Source organism: Arctopsyche grandis, chromosome 1 (genome assembly GCF_051622035.1).
Source record: "Arctopsyche grandis isolate Sample6627 chromosome 1, ASM5162203v2, whole genome shotgun sequence".
NCBI lineage: Eukaryota > Metazoa > Arthropoda > Insecta > Trichoptera > Hydropsychidae > Arctopsyche > Arctopsyche grandis.
The window spans coordinates 32,709,076-32,730,281 of NC_135355.1; the positions used below are offsets into that span (position 1 = coordinate 32,709,076).

General features: G+C 34.2%; 1 protein-coding gene across 5 annotated transcripts in view; it reads left to right on the top strand.

Moving 5' to 3' along the window:
* nAChRalpha4 (nicotinic acetylcholine receptor alpha4) overlaps positions 1 to 21,206 on the top strand; it is a 315,893-nt gene that overhangs the window by 284,045 nt on the left and 10,642 nt on the right. For 4 of the 5 annotated variants that reach the window (XM_077428337.1, XM_077428345.1, XM_077428354.1 and 1 more), the window contains one exon: positions 8,209 to 8,355. In XM_077428337.1, coding sequence (XP_077284463.1) covers positions 8,209 to 8,355 — 147 coding nt within the window. Of the gene's footprint in view, positions 1 to 8,208; positions 8,363 to 15,679; positions 15,703 to 21,206 lie in introns of all 5 variants that reach the window. The other variant, XM_077428362.1, reaches the window with a different exon arrangement.

The window sequence follows — 21,206 nt, forward strand, 5'->3', positions numbered from 1 at the left end:
TTTTAGAAAACGACCCTCCAGAGACGGACCGCAAAGTTAACTGCGAATTTCAAGAAGTTCGCAACGGCGTAACAATACTATTAATTGGCTCGAACGTACATACGTATGTTTGTACCTCTATTAATCCTTATCTGAGCATATACATTATACACACATACATATTCGTAAGGACGTTGAACGTTGGATTTTTCACTTTGTAATTTATTTTATTTTATTTATACAAGTATATACCCATTTTTATTTAATTAGCATGACATCTACGTTCAACATTGTACATACATAAATATTACAAACATTGATCATCAAACATTACAATCTTCATAGAGACAATCTATGGACAAACTTTTGTAGCATTTTAAACATCAACATATTATGCGAGAAATAGGGCAGGATTGCCAAGTCTTGGAATCGTTTCCTATGAAATCAGATAAACTGATAAACTCTGAAAGGTAGCGATCGACTTTGGAGTCACATATCAGCAACAAAACCAGGAATATAACCAGTGATCGCACAATCGAAAGTATTTTATGGTAACCGCTGATCTATATTGTTGACTAATACGATTTTTTTTTAATTTTCTTCATTAGTATCTTATGAAATGTAGCATTTGATCCAAATACATATAAATATCTTAAAATATATGTATATGTTACAGTTCTAGTGAATATGTCTTTTGTTCATGAACATACTAGTTTGTTCATACACGAACCAATCTGGCCAGTTATAATGTATACAAAAGAACAAATTAAGTTTGTTCATGCACAAGTCTCAGTATTCTCAATCGTTTGTCCCATCCTGTATGTACATACATACATAAATAGGGGATTAGGGCAACGTTTGAATGTGGTTTCCATAGGATTCTCCTTTTAAATACTCGGCGTTTTGAAATCTCAATGATTTTGACAGCTTAGACGTTTTAACAGGTAAAAGTTTCATACAACACTTGGTGAAACTATATGAAGATAGCTTTTGACTGTTAGAACTTAAACCAAAAAAATAATTTAGGTATAAACAAACTAGCATGTTCATGAAAGAACCGAAGTGAACACTTGAACTGTAACATATACACTACATATTTCATATTTTTCTAAAAGTCTGTTGAGCACCATCGGAATCGATCTTAAACTATCTTACGTATGTGTTACAGTCGAAGTGTATTTTCAGTAGTAATATAATATTGTTACGTACACCGCGGATTAAGCGAATAGAATCCCAGAGACTGTGTGACCGTTCAAGGATTATCTGTTAACGGATTAACTAAGTGCTTGCACTTAGAGGCGATAGCAAACCGTGCGACCGGGATAATTGGTTTCAAGGATTATATCTAGACTCTAAGTGAATATAGGCTAAACAATGACCGTTATTAGTCCCTTTGCAGAACTGACCCATACCGTGGGAATACATATCCGAATATGTGACTATACAATAGGTTAACAGATTAGACATCCTGAGAGATCTACCCCTTATAAGGCGGTACGTAGGCGATATCATGTCATTCTGGACTGAGCACTGCCAGTGCGTGTATCTCCTTAATCATCAATAAATGCTGTGAAACGGCTAAGGCCTTTTACTTGGATCCTCCACCCACCCCTACGCAACAATATATTCCAAATGGCATTTTAGGTCATTCATATTCGAATACAATTCAACTGGTAAATTATATCTCTACAAGCGCAAATACGCTTTCAACAATGTGCAACAGGTGTAATATAACAGTTGAGTTTTGACAGCTCTGATGTTTTTTACGAATGCGTTAATATTTGCTAGGTATTACAAATAAAGGTAATTAGTACCGTATTGCGATAGCTCTAAGAAAGTGTTCAAAACAAAAATGTGACTTTCCAACTCAATTTACTAACCGAGTGATACTCTCACGAAAACCTACCCTCTCCATCTTAACTGGTACCAACTTATGATTGAACTGTATTTTCAGTTGTAATATATTTTGACCCGTTGGAATGTAATTTGCCATATGACGTGGGTTAGACGGAATATATTCCAACTAGTCAAAATAGATCACAACTAGATGATCCACTTCAACTTCAACATATATACTAAAATCTTTGTATGTATGTAGATTAAAAACAAAAACACCTTATCAACACCCATGGATGACCCCATGCTGACTTTATAGAATTCTGCTTTTTAATTATATTTACCTACAGTATTGGTGAATGGTTAGTCAACTAATTTCTGCCTTAAATTTTCTTCAGTATTCACCTTCTATTCGTGTCGATTTTGCTCAACCTTCGTGCACTATAATTCCTATCTTCATCGGGCACCATTTTATTTATTCCTTTTGCCGTCAAATAGTTTGTCACTCAATCATATTAAAGTTAACTTACATTGCAATTTCTCAACCCATACAGATACAAACCCGTTACGTCACATAACTCGGCGAAATCACATCAAGATTGAACTTTTGTGATAGCTTAAATATGTATAGAAACTCACCTTTCAATATTACCTTGCCATCTTAGCACACCAGCCTGGCTCACCTCTCTACTTGAATGTATATCTTTCAATTCTTAGTGCCATATTTCATATGACAAACTTGCATTCAACCTCAAAGTTTTGCATCCATACGTCATCACTGACAAAACACATTAAACAAAAACTTTCTTCTTCAGACATATCGAAATTCTATTTCCATTCTTTCGAAGATACTTCGCCATTCTTACTATTTTATATTTCTTACAGAAAGTTATAACAACACTATACTTGGAGTATAATATAAAACCTACATTATGTATCTACATATGTATATAAGATTTATATAAAAGATGATGAATTATTTTAGTACACCTTCACACATTTATAGTACTTGAGCTTAGTAAGCATTTGTTCGCATATATAGAGCGGATTTTACGTGCGTAATAATAATTTGAGAATCCATGTGTAAGCGCAGTCTTGGGTATTTCATTCTGTCCGTATGTTTTAACGACACGCTCGTATTAACGGCATAAACGTCGACTTGACAAGCAGACCGTAAAGTGTCCTCGTCGTTGTCCTGATGAGGAGTCTCCGGAGACGACTTGGATAGTCGTCTCACCTTCGTCAAACTCGACCAGAACGTGTCACGTAACTGAACTCGTAATTACTTTCGAACATTGTTGTTTTGACATTCTATGATGTATTAAAAAGTATTTTTTACTTTATCTATGTATGTACGTAGTAACAATAGATTAAGTTTTGTGATCATGCGAAAATTTTAATTCGATACTTTGAATGATTCCAACTTAGAATCGTTTTCATGATGTAAAAATATGTGTATTTGTGTGTGTGTGTTTTGGGAATTTTTTGAACAGTATTAATTTTGTCGAACTGTTACTGTAATCCTTATCGACACTACGTAAATTGTTTTCAAGCCGGAAGTGGTTCTTCCCCTTATATGTATACTAGCTGTATTACCCGGCTTCGCTCGGTATTTGTAAGATAAACCGCTTAAACATGACTAATCTAATAGTAAACATTTTATTAAATTTATTTGAATAGTTTTATTTTATATAAATTTTTTTGAATACTCATTTGTTTTTTTATTAAATTGACTGTCACGAACAAACAAACATATATACTAAGTCTCTTATAAAAAAATTATATGTATACCAGAATCGTGTATACCTGCGCCCCCTAGGGCTCCGCCCCCGGAGGCTCCACCCCGTAGAGCTTTGCCCCGAAGGCGACTTCGCCCTCGGCGCCTTTGCCCCCGAGGACTTCAAATCCTTTGAATCGAAAAAAATCGAATTATTTGTTCAATGACGTCATGAATTTATGACCTAACGAACGAAGGTTACATACATACATACAAAGTCTCTTATCAAATTTTATATTAGATGTTCTCTTTTTTACATACCTCCTTTACGTTTCACATGGCTTTCGTGTTAGTGGTCATTTTTATCTCTTATCCGATCGTTTTCATACTTTGCCATATTGCTCATTTTGGTCATCAATATAAGTAAATGAAGCCTCCGCCATTACGATGGTGCAAATATATCGTGTAAGACGCGTTTGTAATTTGCCCGCCGACATACTATTTGACGTTTACGGTTAACGTTTGTTTGTTAGTTTTAAACATAGATGGCGATAGTAAAAAAAAATATTGGTGTTTTTATTCAAAATAATAATTTTATATACAAATTATAGAAGAGGTATGTTTATAAAAAACTTTTTTTTTACAAGAATAGTTTGTTTTTAAAGTTTTTTAATTCATTTATCTTCAAAACCACTCAACGAATCGGACTGGATGATTTTTTTACGTGTCATTGAAATTATAAATTTTATATCATAATATTTTTTAAATATTTTTGCAGAACTGGAAGTAGTACTTTTACTCTGGAGGTAAGAGTTTTTGTATGTTTTTTCTGGAAATCTTTCAGCGTATTGAACTGAGATTTCATATCTAGAAGCTTAAGCTTAATACCAAGTTATGTATAAAATTTGATAAGCATCCGTCAATTGGAAGTGGCAGTTTACTCTTGTTCGATTTTTCTTCCACTATCTTTTTCGACCCATTAAATACATACATATATGTGCTCTTCGCGAGAAAATTCCAGTATAATTTTTGTATTAATGTCAGTAATATAAAAATCAAAAATTTTATTAAACAGGAAGTAGAATTTTTTCTTCTTAGAAAAGTCAAAAATGTGTGAGCACACGATTTTTTCCACACTACTGAACGTATCAAGCTGAAAATTTATACACATATGTCTTCTTTATGTACTTAATTAGAGTTGAAGGTTTTGGCTAGAATTCGTTAACCGGAAGTAGTTTTTTTTCTTTTTTTAGGAAGTAGACCTTTTAAATTATTAAATATATATCTTTTTGATACTTTTTTCTTATAATATTACGTAATATTTTTTTTTAACTAAATCCGACAACAGGAAATAGATCTTATGTCTTGAATGAGTTTTCCTACTATAGCGCTTAAACTTCTATCGAAAATGCTCTCATAGCCGGTATGCGCTAACGTGAATGTTTGCGTCATTATCAAGTTTTGTTTTTTATACTTCTTATATTTCTCAAATACATAGATAAAATATGGGTTGGTCACATCCGATTTTTTATGGATAAAATATGGGTTGGTCACATTCGATTGGTTCTTTTATTCTCCCAAGAGATCCTCAGCCTTTGCCACTATCGCCACATGTCAAAGGGATCTAATTTTCATCAATCTGATAACTTAAGTATGCAAGTATCCAACGCAGTATAAGTTTATAATTATTAAATCAAAATATTCATTACAGTAACTTGTTATACGTTTTGTCTGTGCTTTTTAAGGTATGAAATGTTTTGAGTTTATATAAAATGTATATGAAAGCATAAAGTAAATAATCTAATCTAGATTATGCAGCTGTTGGGTCGTTTGCCAGTTTTGCAAAGTCACAACTGTCGTCAACGCGTCTAGACGACGCTGTGGGACATCCTGTGGAAGTTTCTTGATAGACGCCGACAGATAGCGCCACCAACGCGCATCTTCTCGTTCTAAAATGGCGGATAATCCTGTAGCCTTAATCGTCTCCGACCCGATCTTTCCTTTTTGAGATTTACGAACGTCTGAGTTTGTTTGGCCAGCGTTTCAGCGACGATTTAGCTAAAAGTCTCTAAATTTGGAGTCCCTGAATAATTCATCGAACGGACGCCGACGTTGCGATTGAAAAAGAAGTTTTCAGAAGCGAAACACTTTCGAATTGAACGAAGTTCCTCGTCTGAGATTTTTCACTCTATCTAATCGACTTTTAAAGTGCTTCGGAATGTTCGTAAGAAATTGATCTAGAAAATCATAATTGATTAGTGTTCACGATTTTGCAAAAAATCGCTTAAATAAAGTACATATATGATAGACTAATCTATACATATGTTAAATATACAAAAATTTTGTTAATTGTCATGGATTCCGAACTTCCGAACTATAAATCCACTTTCTTTTTCAAACATACTTAAGTCTACATTACGTTACGTGATGTCTCTTGATGACAGTATCCAAATTAATCTTAACTATATCGACTTACTATAATAATAAATTTAATCAAAAAATTTTAATTCTTAAAACATTTAATTTTGGGTTGCTAATAGTTTAAGTTGACTTAACACACTACTAATTGACAAATTGACATCGATAATTTATTAAATTTTTTCATTGCTCTTCTATTAAATATCCTACTTTCTCTGGTATTCCGCAAGGCTCTAATCTTGGGTCATTGCTGTCATTGCATTCAATGATATTATGAAATAGTAATGAATCTTTTTTTTCAAAGCTTTGTCGTAATACTGTAGACTGAATATAATTCACCAAGTCAATTATTCAATACTGTTACAAAGCGTCATATTTGCTCTTATACCGTGGAATAGCGTGGAAACTGCGAATATTCTTTGCTCTATTCCGCGGTATAATTTCAACATTTTTCGTGACGCAACTACTGCTATACGTGGTCATATCAGCCAGCAGCATGGCTCGGTGTTTGGGCTTTTGCCCAGCACCGAGAGGTCAATGGGTTCGATCCCGTGAGCTGACCTTGATTGAAAAGAACTTATTCCGAGTATATTATCTGTAATGCTGCTGGTCAAACTTGGATATTTGTGATTCCAAGTCGATCGTTTCCTATCTGAGTTTACCAATTTATCTAATTTCTTTGTTGAAACAAGTCCTCCATTAATTGGCTAAAAACCATCCTACCCACAATAAAATTTATGTACGAGTTTAAATTCATAGATGTCTGGTAATTCCGCGACTCATGTAATAAAAAAAATGCTGCATTATATGTAATTGGCCGGTAAGGCGCATTAGGGTTTACTGTTAGGCCTTCCTGGTATATTTTATTTTATTTTTATTTTTACATATATACCAGGAAGGCCTTACAGGAAAATCCCAATGCGCCTTCCTGGCCAATTACAAATACAAATGCAGCATTTTTTTATTATAAGTCGTTGAATTGCGAGACACTGAAAAAACTCGCAAATTAACGAGACATCTATGAATTGTACATAAATTTTTATTGTACATTCATCAAATTTCAAATAGTGGTGACATAGTAGGTAGGAAGGATTTTTAGCCAATTTTTTTTCCGGGAACCGTTTCAACAATGAAATCAGAGAAAATTGGCAAACTCTGATAGGAAACGATCAACCTGGAGTCACAAATCCAGGTCTGACCAACAGCATACTCTGAAAAATTCATTTTCATTCAGGGATAGAACCCGGCACCTTCTTGACGGTAAGCAGAAGCTTAACGTCCGAGCTATGCTGCTATATACATACATATGTAAGTAAATAAAAAAATATCAGGTCAGTAAATCTGCAAAACGAGTAATCCTTTCCCAAGTGATAAAATTGTGCCCGTTGATATTTCAATGGATGGTTTTGGAAAGTAAATGATATACGAACCACACCCGAGGCCATTATCGCCAGCGGCTTCAATATATACTGCAGTCAATTTACAACCACCTTATTCCATATCCTCACACTCGCTCGGCCATCCATGTACAAATGAGAATGTGTGTTCTTTTTCGTATTCACAACATGATCTTCTTATGAACTTCTATAATATTTAATGTTTAAGACTCCAGTAATTTCCTTGCATAAAATTACAAACATCCGTTTTTATATACATACATACATATATTAGCCAACAGTATGGCTCGATGATTGCGTTTATGTTTAGCACCGAGCGATTAGTGGGTTCTATCCCGTGCTAATCTTTAATACTGCTGGTCTGACTTCGATATTTGTGACTCCAAGTTTCTTATCAGAGTTTGCCAATTTATCTGATTTTCAATGTTAAAACGGTTCCACAAATTGGCAGAATCATCCTACCAGCTGTCACAAATATCTGAATTTGATTTATGTAAAAAATATGTGAAAAATTATGTACAAGTCTAAATCCATAGATGTGTCAATGGATTAATTAATTAATTAATTAATTGTTAATTTCGTGTTCTTCAGCCTCGTGAAATACGGTGATTTATGTAATAATAAAAATTCTGCAATGTTTGTAATTAATTGCCTAGGAAGGCGCATTGGGGTCTACCTGTCAGCCCTTCCTGGTATATATGTATATAAAAATATTATGTGCAAATTTTGGTCGATCGCCATTGGTCTACTGTGCGTCTGCGTAATTACGAGCTATTACTACAGCGCTGAAGTGATTTACTATTAATGTGCCTATATTTTAAGTTGGGATTAACTAACGGATATTGCCATGTTTGTTTTCAGTATATGCGTGACCGTGGTGGTGCTGAACGTGCACTTCCGGTCTCCGCAGACCCACCGGATGGCCCCATGGGTCAAACGGGTCTTCATCCACATCCTGCCTAGGCTACTCTTCATGAAGAGACCCCAATACAAATTCGACACCACCAGGTATAATATAAAATATCATTCACGCCCTTCATTCGTCACCATTGCGGTATTGATAGAATTTGAATTAAACAATCAATATTTATTACATTGTAATTGTGTTCATAAATTAGTTTATATTGTATGCTTTAAATATACACTATGCAAACTTTGTGTCTGCCTCGTAATTATTATTTATTTTTATTTTGATTTTACAAATATACCAGGAAGGCTTAACAGGTAAACCCCAAATGCGCCTTCCTGGTCCACATAATTATTACATAGATACATGTAAATCTAAACGATATCTGACATCTATGGTCAGTATATATTACAAACATTGTATTAATACGATAAATAACGATGAATAACTGTCAGCCAGCAGCATAGCTCGGACGTTAAGCTTCTGCTTACCGTCAAGAAGGTGCCGGGTTCTATCCCTGAATGAAAATGAATTTTTCAGAGTATGCTGTTGGTCAGACCTGGATTTGTGACTCCAGGTTGATCGTTTCCTATCAGAGTTTGCCAATTTTCTCTGATTTCATTGTTGAAACGGTTCCCGGAAAAAAAATTGGCTAAAAATCCTTCCTACCTACTATGTCACCACTATTTGAAATTTGATGGATGTACAATAAAAAATTTATGTACAATTCATAGATGTCTCGTTAATTTGCGAGTTTTTTCAGTGTCTCGCAATTCAACGACTTATAATAAAAAAATGCTGTATTTGTATTTGTAATTAGCCAGGAAGGCGCATTGGGATTTACCTGTAAGGCCTTCCTGGTATATATGTAAAATAAAAATAAAATAAAATGTACCAATATGAATTTTATATTCGATAAACAACCACAGAGACATCTATGGTGAGCAATATGGCGAAACCTAAGATATAACAATAACCAAAGGTTCGCAACAGAAAATTGGAAAGGAAACGCCAATTTTACAGGAATCGTTTCAATGAAAATCAGAAAAATTGGCAAATTCTGATAAGAAACAATCGACCTAGACAAATCAAGGTCTAGCCAACAGCGAGACTTGGAATCAGGGAATCGCAGCAACAGGGAATCGAACTCGTAACATCAAGTACGAAATAATTCAACATTCAACACTAGACCACGCTGCTGGTTAATTATATAAAGGCTACATCTCTCACCCTTATAATTAGAATGTGCGAAGTCCTCGTTAAAACGAAATAAAAATAATTTATGTTAACGCCCTCTTCGTTTCCATTGTTTTCGATAAAATTTCATTATATGAAATAATATTACGTTATGTTGTATTTATATTATTACGATTCTTGATGAGTTTCCGCTATAATGAACACTTGCATAATGAGTTTACGCGCGTCGTAATGGTATTATACACGCTTAGCGGAATAAATAGGGAGGCTTTCGATTAAAAAGTTTGGGAAGCACCCTCCTATAGCCCTTTTTTTGGTTCATTTAAGCCCTATCCTCATCATATAATCTCCATACAATACACATTCAAACTGTTATCTGAATTTGTATGTATCAAGAGGCTTATGTGGAACCGATCCGGTTCGTTTGATAGTATATGTAAGAACCATCGACGTACATAAATCGGTTATTTAGTTCAATATGATTTAAATAAGCTTTAACTCGATATTCAAATACATAATATGGGTATTACCCATATCTCTACCCTACTCCTTTCCTTTTGGGCATACTTGGGTATAATTCCCTTGAACTTCGGAGAAACTTCTCCAGCTACTACGTGGTAATACGTCATGCCCGTTGTTGCTGGAGCAGTTGGGACTGTATGTTCCTAATAACTACATATATGCGTGGTAGACATCATCATTTGATGGCTGTACCTCCTGCCCGCACAGTTCTTTTTCGAATGGCTCCTATTCCAAGAGCTATTCGACTTCTTAATGAAATCGTTGCTGCTGAGACTGAATGTGATATTTTCCACCTAAGTGAGTGTAAATTGTCGGATATTACTCTAACCCATTTATCTGGTAGTCTGCGCTCATCATCGTTTTCATGATTGATTGTAGTTTATGAGTGGAATTTTGATTTACTCTCTTCCATATGGGGCCTCACAGGGATGTTTTGTATTTGCAGTTGGTTCTTATTTATTGGAACTGGCTGTAGGTGCAAGGCATTCCTTATGTTATATTTTATATTTGATAGTTTTACGTATCTGCTATTATAATTGCTATTGTTTTTTATGATTATGTATAAATGTATTATTGTGTGTATATACATACATATGATTATATTTGTTTTTCTTTCTCTCTTTTCTTTTATAAGACATTCCCTTCTTTGTTGTTATTTTATAATTTGTAATTATTATTATTATTATTATTATTATTATTATTATTATTATTATTAGTTGTTTGTGTATATATGTATATGTTTTGTTTTTGTTATGTCTAATTTCTTTAGTTATTATTTTGTTTCTTTTCTTTTTTTTCTATTTATGACCATTGTAGCGCATTAGGAATTCCTGTAATGCTACAATGGTCCAAACTTTAAATAAATAAATAAATTACGAGAAGAACAAAAATCCATCTAGTGCGATCTCTGGTGTTCCCCATTGCATTGTATGGAGTTGAGAAAGAGAAAAAGGTACATTCTAGACGCATTTTAAATTTGGTGTTGGAGACGGATGCTGCGCATACCATGGACATCTCCATCCTCAAAAAGCTGGCAGTCTCAAAGAGACTCTACACAACATGTAGGAACAGGGTTCTTTCCTATTTTGGCCATATGACCAGGATTCATGTGGAGAGTAGAGACTGGAGAAGCTGGTAGTCTCCAGAGCTCTGGAGAGAAGGCGAACGAGAGGATGGTGTCCCAAGAGATGGTCAGACCAGATCAAAGAACTGGCGGGATCGTCCCTTAACGCTACTAACAACTTGGCAAAGAACCAGGGTGAGTGGAGGCGAACCGTCCATCAAATTTCAATCATTGAACATGTGGGAAAAGGGTTATTTCCTACTTTGACCAGGATGAATGTGGAGATTCTGGAGAGGCTGGTAGTCACCGGAACTCTGTAGGAAAGGCGAACGAGAGGACGGTGTCCCAAAAGATGGTCAGACCAGATCAAAAAACTGGCGGGATCATCCCTTAACGCTGCCTTCAACTTGGTAGAAAGCCAGGGGGAGTGGAAGCGGATCGTCCATCAAATTCCAGACATTGCGCTCAGCATTGATCACACGAGGAAGAAGAATATTCGCAATTTTCAAAGCATATTATACGTCCTTACAAACCCCCCCTCCTCCTAAATAGCACTGAAAGTTTTTCCAAAATACCACAACCAAAAGTATTTCAAAAGCTTTAATATAATTAATTAGCAATAAAACATTGTTATCCGTTTAACCTCCTCTACCTGTCCAAGTTTAGTCGCAGCCATTCACATTTCACTTTCCTACAAAAATCGACCCAAAACCAAACACCTGAAAAACTCGGATACCACGTTTAAAAAATCGTTCCAGAATGGCGAACGCGTAACATCACCGTCAGGGGTATGTTTAATGTGCGACCGTCACCTCTAATTAATTATTCGCTAATCGACGATCGGTCCACGGGGTCCAATGGACCCCAACGGGTGGTTCTTCGGCAAACAGAGCGACCGTCGATAATTCAAATTGGCTCGTTTAGTATGCGCGCTCACAAAACGTCATCGCAAACCGCATTCAAAATTTCCACCGGTCGATCGATAATTCGCACTCGAATTGAGACCCTTTAGGGTCGTCGTGGCATACGAGAACCTCTGCATATGTTGTGTACTTGTATCTTGGGTCTGTTCTGGTGGCAATCAAGACCGAACACGGAAACCTCCTTACCGCAGGATGCACATACACATACGTACAATTTATGACATCCAACTTAAGACGTAGACGTTGTATTTCCGCCCAGACACGATTAATGAAAGAACATCCGGTTACCAGCATCCCGACAATTCAGCGTAATTATTTCTGATCCCGGCGAGAGACGGGAAAGGTTCAATTACACTTCAGAAACCTCCGAGTTTGTTTCGATGGCGATGTAGATTCACCCGACGTGTTTGAATGTGAAACCTACACATGTACATACATACATATGTATATATACATATATATATATATATATATATATATATATATATATATATATATATATATATATATATATATATATGTATATATATAAATGTGTATATATATATATATATATATATATATATATATATATATATATATATATATATATATATATATATAATTCGTTTAGTTCTCCTGCTCTTACGTGGTAATACGTCATGCCCGTTGTTGCTGGAGCAGTTGGGACTTTATGTCCCTAATCACTATGTGCGTGGTAGACATCATCATTTGCTGGCTGTACCTCCTGCCCGCACAGTCCTTTTTCGAATGGCTCCTATTCCAAGAACTATCCGACTTCTTAAAGAAATCGTTGCTGCCGAGACTGAATGTGATATTTTCCACCTTAGTGAGCGTAAATTGTCGGAAATTACTCTAACCCATTTATCTGGTAGTCTGCGCTCATCATTGTTTTCATGATTGATTGTGATTTATGAGTGAAATTTTGATTAACTCTCTTCCATTTGGGCCTTACAGGGATGTTTTGTATTTGTAGTTGTTTCTTACATATTTATTGAAACTGGCTGTAGGTGCAAGGCATTCTTTATGCTATATTTTATTTGATATTTTTACTTTATCTGTTATTATAAATGCTATTTTTTATGTTTATGTATGAATGTATTTATGTTTATGTTTAATTGTTATTTTGTTTTTTTTTCTTTTTTGTGCTATATTTTTTGACCATTGTGGCGCTTTAGGAATTCCTGTTATGCCACAATGGTCTGTTTAAAATAAATAAATAAATATATATATAAATAAACATATAAACACACATTAATTTTCATAGTCGGATATTTCTGAGCTTAGCGTTTCTCGAGCGGTTGATAGTTGGGTATGAAGAAAACATTCAAAGGGCTTTGAACGTATCTAAAACACGGCTATGGTATTAGTTAGAGTACCATGATGTACATATGTACATACATATACATATGTAATATACCAATTTGAAAAATGTAGATTTTTATAACTGAAAATACACTTGTCCAGTAAGGAGCCCTTCAATTCCAAGCTCCGAGCGTTTCAAAACCAATCCAATTTTTGATTTTGACTTTTAATAAATCTGGTGGCTCCAAGTTAGAAAGCTGTGCATTTATTATTAAGTATTATTTTTATACACATATGCATTTGCATGTATGTATGTATGTATTAAGATTTTTTATATACGCATCACATACAAATTAAATGAAATTACTCTTACACTATACATACATAGGTATATACATAGGTGAATTAAATTAAAAATAAAATATAACCGAAGTAACTGAATCGAAACACTAAACACCTTAGTACCATATATAACCCAGTTTCTTGCTTTATTTGTTTATTTATTTCTTTAAAATACTTGGAAGAGGAAACATAACCGATGAACCTGAATGGTTGTAATTATAATATCACAAAAATACAAAATAAAACAGGATAAAAATAAAAATTGAATACACCACAGCGTGGTGCACTGGTAGAGCTATTGCATATGTACCAGTAGTTAAGTCGTGACATTAAATAAAAATTTAAAAAAATGCACAATAGAGCTCACTTAGCATAATTGTAAACCTGGGAAATTATAGTAACAAAGAAGATGATTATACTTGCTAATATCTAGAATAAATTCAAGCCTCATCCAAGAATCTTTTGATAATAATTGTCTGCTGTATGTATACTGTTCGTATTGCTATGACTTCCCCACTTTAATTTCCTAACTTTTCAAATTATACTGTAATAGTCAGTAGTAACTTGAACAATTGTTCCAAATCGTAAAATAAAGCCACGATGTAATGCACTGATAGAGCTATTGCATACCAGTAGAGGTCGTAGGTTTAAGTCACTGTCAAATACGCATATGGTGAGATCTTGTGGTTATTTAAAAACACAGATCGACCGTTTCCTGTTAAAATTTTAGGTATTGAGTGCCGAGGGACGTCAGGCCGAGCGACGGGTGACGTCATCGTCCCGCGCTGTGTGATAGCGAACACACTTCCACACACATACATTCATCATTTTGAACTGGGACATTTTGACTATAGATTCCAATATTCATTTTGAACAGGAAATTGACAGATTTTGAGACATCGACCGAACAACACCAAGATATAGAAAAATCGTGCGATTTAAAAAACACATATCTTCAAATCTCGAGCCAATCAACAATTTTTATTACCAGATTCGTGTTCGTTGGGCATATATCTATAAGAAAAGTCATATCTCGTCTCTGAACCAAAAAAAAAGTCATCATTTGTCGAACAGTGTTATTAGTGTTGTACCAGATGAAATATCTTCGCATGGGTGTTGGGTTAAATAAAAAAAAATTAAAAGAAATGTGTCGGTCTGTATCTCGAAATATGTTTATTTATTTATTATCAAATTGCAAATTGCCAATGAATTATTACAGATAAAAATTTTAAACTAAATATAATTTAACATAGTTAACAAAATTAACAAAACTATAATTAGTAATCCTAAAATAATATAATATAATTCGAAACATTTTATTAAACTTACATATATACATACATATTACGATACCCGTATCCGATATAATGGAACAATTAAATTTTAATTAATTTTTTCGACGCTATTCGTTTTTACGTAAATCGTAAATGAATGAAAAAAATTGTGTCGCAAAAATAATTTGAAACCTACCTACCTACATGTATATGTATATAAAACACCGATAAAAAAATTAATTAAATAAATTTTCAATAGATGGCGGTAAATTCTCATCCAAGTGGAAAGATTGGCATCGATTAGTATATATAGAAGTTTTCTTTTGTTATTATATCTTCGTATACGTTTTAATGACAGTGACGACAGTGATCGAAACGACTATTATAGTACGGCGAGCGTTATCTCAGATAGACAGACACACAGACAGAATAGCGATATTATATATATATATATATATATATATATATATATATATATATATATATATATATATATATATATATATGTATATGTACATATATGATACAATACAATGCGTAGCTATAGATTTTGGAAATATGTACTATTAAAAATAATAAAAACGAGTCACGTACATTTAAAAATATATTTTATTTAATATTAATATTACGTATATTTTACAGATATATTAAAGATAATATAAACGCTTGATCAAAAACATTGACCCGGTTTCATTCGTTAGATTCAACCCCCTACCGATTACTTCATAATTCCGATTTAATCGGAAAACGGTCGTCCGTTTAAATGGGTCGTCCGTCCGAGGAATGATTGGAAGATCACAGTTCACTGGTTCGTATATTGCGGTTGAAAACTGATTATCAATAGTCACAGTTTGGAAATCAGCGGTACGAGGAGAGGTCGGAAATGGAAATACCCGTGTTTCAGCGTGCTCTTTGGCAAAGGTGCGATTTATGCGAAGCGCATGCCGCTACTAATGAACGCTTTTAATTGCAAACTGCACAACCTGTCAAAACTGCATTACCCTTATAAATTTGCGGCTTTTGCGCAATGTCAAACCGAGAAAAATTAATTAAATTTGCACGCTTTTTTAGCCTGCGGGTGAAGGGCAATGCGAATAGGCTTTCGCTCGGAATCGAATTTGAGCCGTTGACAATTGCGAACTACCAGTATAATTGTTGTTGTTTTTTTTTATAGTGCGAATACTAACACATAAAAATAAGCTTAATAAGCGTGCGTTTTGTATGGAAAATTTCAGTCTCGTTCATTAATGCAGTGTCACGTCGTGTTTTGAAATATTTTCATAGGGTCATGGTCGTCGTTGAATATATGTATGTATGTATATATCATTGAAAATATATTATACATGCAAAAATTATACGTGACTTGTTTTGCATGTGTTATGAGATGTGGTTAGGAACATCATTTATATTTAAATGGAAGAAGTTTGAAAATAATCGACATAAAAATCGGCTACATACATACAATGCAACCTAATAATTTTTAATATTCAATAATATAATCAAATTGTAAGTACATTTTTAAAAAATATCTAGCCAATAATATTCCAAATTTCCATACATTCTTATCATGTTAGCGTTTGGGAATCTTATATATAAAACCAAAACGGCGTTTGTAATTCGTTTCTGATTGGCTGTCGGCAAAGTCGTGTCTGATTGGCTGGATTGGTCAAAGACGTTTGTGATTGGTCAGACGTTAAATAATATTATTTTTTTTCATATTTCGACGGTATTTCCACTATTAGACTGCATTTCCGTTTCAAGGTACTTTTATTATATCAGTGCTAAAACGGAAAAGATCGTCAAAAGTGGAACCGAGCGAAGCCGGGTAGTACCATTAGTACTACATACATACATATATAATATCGACAATGGATCTGAACATATTCTTTAGAAACTTCTTGTCTGCTTCAAGCACGCTCTTATCTTGTCAAATATATGTTACGTAGTGGTTGCCCTACTTTTAAGATTCTTTCAATAAAGAATTTGAGTTATATTTATTTTCCAATAAAAATCTTTTTCTTCAATTTTTTTTCGATATCTCATTAATCCTATGAGTGCTGACGTCTTTCGTAACATTTCAGCAGTATTTTATTAAAATATAATTTCAAGTAACCATTTGTACGCGCGACAGTATATTATTTGACACATTTTATTCGTGAGTCGTTGATATTTGCCAGTCGACTTCCTACGTTCCCGGTAAACTATAATATTTTATATTCAGTATTGTCACTTCGAGTAGAAAAATTAAGTTGAATAGAAAATGAAAGCCAATTATTTTTTCAATTTCATAATCGATAAAAAATTACGGCGCCCCTTCGCATGCTACGGCGCCCAGCGCCCAGTACATATGTACATATAAGCCAGCCCTGGCTATGTACATGTGTACATTCAAAAATATATCTATCCGAGTATTCGATAGAATAAGACGGTGAAATAATTCTGACCATGTATCAATCCTACTTTTGTCCCATATAACATATAATGTATGATTTATTGATGTGATATTACTTATTGTGACGTGACGTCTGATACGAAGTGAATTATAGAGCGAAGAGGCAGTAGGAGTAATTTGCTAGATTTATATTATATTATAGTACATACATATACATACATATGGTACATATATATGCGTTATAATAACACAAAGGGCAGACTATATGTATATCCTCTCATCCACAGGGCTGCGTGCGTCTGTGTAGTAAGTTAAGAGTTAACATTAAACTGTATTATTCGGAAGCGAAAGGGGTTTTGTTTGTTCCGAGCTTCGAAAGTTTCCAAACTAATGATTCAAGAACCTCGCAAGTTTCCGCACATTATTTGTAAATGGGACGTGCCAAGAGAAATTGCGACGTTCCTATTATTTATCGATACTTTTGCCGTCTTATCATAAACTGGAAACCCACCTTTTGCCATCGTCTATAAATAACTTTCTTGGTGCTTTTCAATTATCAAATGTTACGTTTTATTTCTCAAACAATATTATGTGGTATTAACCAGTACAGCTCAAACCGGCATCTGCGCGTAAGCATCAGTATGAAAAATATTCTTGAGTACATTCTACATATATGGACACATTCATATCTTCCGTAAAGTGTACGTAGCGTATCCGTAATAGCAGTAACCGATACGATTTATTCATATTATACAGCAGTACATGTCACCGAAACGTATCAAGCAGAACCAGTTTTATTTGGCCTCTGTGGAAATATGAACGCATGGCATAAAGTCATATTAGTGAGTGCCATCGTACTAACTAAAGTGCGCATGAATATTCTCGGTAATGTCATATTGTGACAATATTGACTCGATGATGCAAGCAAAATTGTGCCGTATAGTCGCACTCTGAAATGTATGTATATGTAAGCCGATTTTGCCTTGCACTCACCCAAAATAAGTATGGACGTGTCGAAAACGGGCGGTGCTGTATAGCACGAATAGAATAGTCGTTTACGTGCAGTACTGTGCCGAGCTTTTGACGTGCAATTCTAGATAATATAAACGAACCTATAATCGTATAAAATATACATATATAAATGGTAAATAGTCATTGGTAAACATTTCACTAAAATAAAATAGTAAATTTTGCCAAAAATCATTTGCAAAGTAAAGCATTTATAAAGTGAAGCATTAGCAACGTTATTTGTTTAAGCCTACTCAAATCAAAAATATAATATTTAAATTATATAATTTATACAGAATAATCTACATACATATGCCGGGCAAATATTATCGGAAATAACACATGAATTTCGAGCAACGTTCTTATGAAAACATTCGCAATGAAAACATGTCGTACTGAATGTAATTATATTTAACTAGCGATGAAACATCAATATCATCTGATGCATTATATTTTTTTTATTTATATTCGCATAAACGAATAATTTCTTAAAACTTATATCAAAAAAATTAAATAAAGTTAATGCACATACATACATTGTTCAATTAAATTACCGTTAGGTAGTATTTACATTTATTCTAGTAACCAGCGGCGTGGACTGGTGGTTAGCATATTATGTTTTCAAGACTCTAGTGGTCTGAGTCCCACTAGAGTCCCGCTGCTGGCCAGGCCTTGGATTGTGACTCCAGCTCGATCGTTTCTTATCAGAGTTTGCCAATATTAAAGAATACAAGTATAAATTTTCAGCTTGATACGTTCAGGGTTGTGGAAAGAATCGTGGTCACAACATTTTTGACTTTTCTAAGAGGAAAAAATCCCACTTTAGTGATTTTTTTTTATTTTCATCACATTGATACAAAAATTATACAATTTTTTGTTTAAGGGGTCGATAAAAATAGTGGAAGAAAAATTGAACAAGAGTAAACTGCCACTTCTGGTTGACGGATGCTTCCCAAATTTTATAAATAACTTTTTATTAAGCTTTAACTTCTATATATGAAATTTCAATAAACCAAAAGTTTTCTGAGAAAAACATAAAAAATTTCAATCTGATTAGCGTATTGGGAGGTAATTGAATTCAAAAACATAAAAAAGAGGACGCCTCTAAGGGCAGGTACCATTTCCGGTCAACTTAAAAATTTGAAAAAAATTTAGGTTATATCGATAAGTATTTCAGTGACCGATACTAAGTTTCAGTTTGATAGAACTAACGGTGTTCAAAAAATCCCCAAAATACACATACACATACACATTTCATCTAGATCATGAAAACGATTCAGTCAAAATCTCGAGTTCGAATTTTCACATGATTCATCTTCATTTGGAGTCACAAATACCCCCAAATCTAGCCTGCAGTATAGCGGCTCGAACCCACTGATCACTTGGTGCTAAACATTGAGACAACTCGCACCCTCGAATGCTGAGTTAAGAGCCTTGTCCATACAAACTTATTAGACTTCTCTCTTCCTCAATAGTGGCACTAGAGAAATTATTTTTTAATATGTTATTTACATATATCCACCATAAGCATGTTTCTATTTTTTTTTTATTTTTTGATTTATCAAAAAATCAAAAATCAATTAATCAAAAAAAAAAATATATATATATATATATATATATATATATATATATATATATATATATATATATATATATATATGTATATATAAACATGCCTACGGTGGATATCCATAGCATATTAAAAAATCATTTCTCTAATACGTTTGTATGGACAAAGCGTTGGGGTCCAGCCAGTGCCGGTTTTAGGGGGGGCTGGGTCAGCCGGCGTCAAATAAGTTAGGGCGCCGAACGATGCGTCAAAGGCGCTTAAAAATTTAAAATTAGAGCGCCAAAAGCCATTCAAAATTTTAGATTAGAACGCCAAAGGCGAAAGTTCTTTCTAAGGGTGTTTAGAAGAAATTGCCCGAGGGCGCCATCGGGTGTAAGGCCGGCACTGGGTCCAGCCCTCTTAATTACCAATTTTATTTATTTAATTCAAAATTAAGAATATTTCTATCGTCATTTTTCATAATAGGTATATCATTTTTTTGTAATTCTTAGAAGTATACATTATATTACATTTATGTACATATGTATTACATACATATACATATATCTATCGGTGAGATATTTTCAGCCAACTTTTTCCCCTCTAAGATTTTCCTTATCACGGGCAACGTGTACCGCTAACCGTAAATGTACCATGTATAATACATATATATATATATATATATATATATATATATATATATATATATATATATATATATATATATATATATACTTTTGTATTGTACGAACACATAAACCCCATCCAGCCAGTGGATAAATTTTCGAGTCTTAACCCTTTGAGCGCGGACGGGCGGCCGGGCGGCTCACTCCTTATCGCCACTGCCCCCGAGTTAACCGTTCGTAAATCAGGATATGTAATAAAACTCCAACTCCCAGTTTAAAATCGCATCGGCATTATTCTTGTGCGGGTATTCCCCACCCCAGGGCGAGTGCTGCGTGCAAAAGTCGGCCTTTATCTTGGCTCAGGAGGTCGGTCGACGTTAAAGCCGGGGCTCGGTCAAGTCAGATAAGTGCCCGAGGGGCTACACGTTACACATTAACCCCTAGCATGCCAAGTTTTGATAACGAACCCACCTTCGTTCACCTTCGGGTCCGTGTGATGCTTGCGAAAATTCGTTTGATGATACCCTTTATATTTTGCATGAAAAACTTTCAGACAAATCCACCAACTTCAGCATTAAAATTATATTATCTAATGTACATATGTATTAGGTATTGCCGGAATTAATGCCGTTTTTGTAATATGCAAATTATTTGACTCGATCTCTTATAGTTCGTTGACAAGTGAAGACGTGTCTTGTGTTTTTTTTTCTTCTTCTGTATTTGTTGCGTTCCTTTTGAACAAAAAAATCTT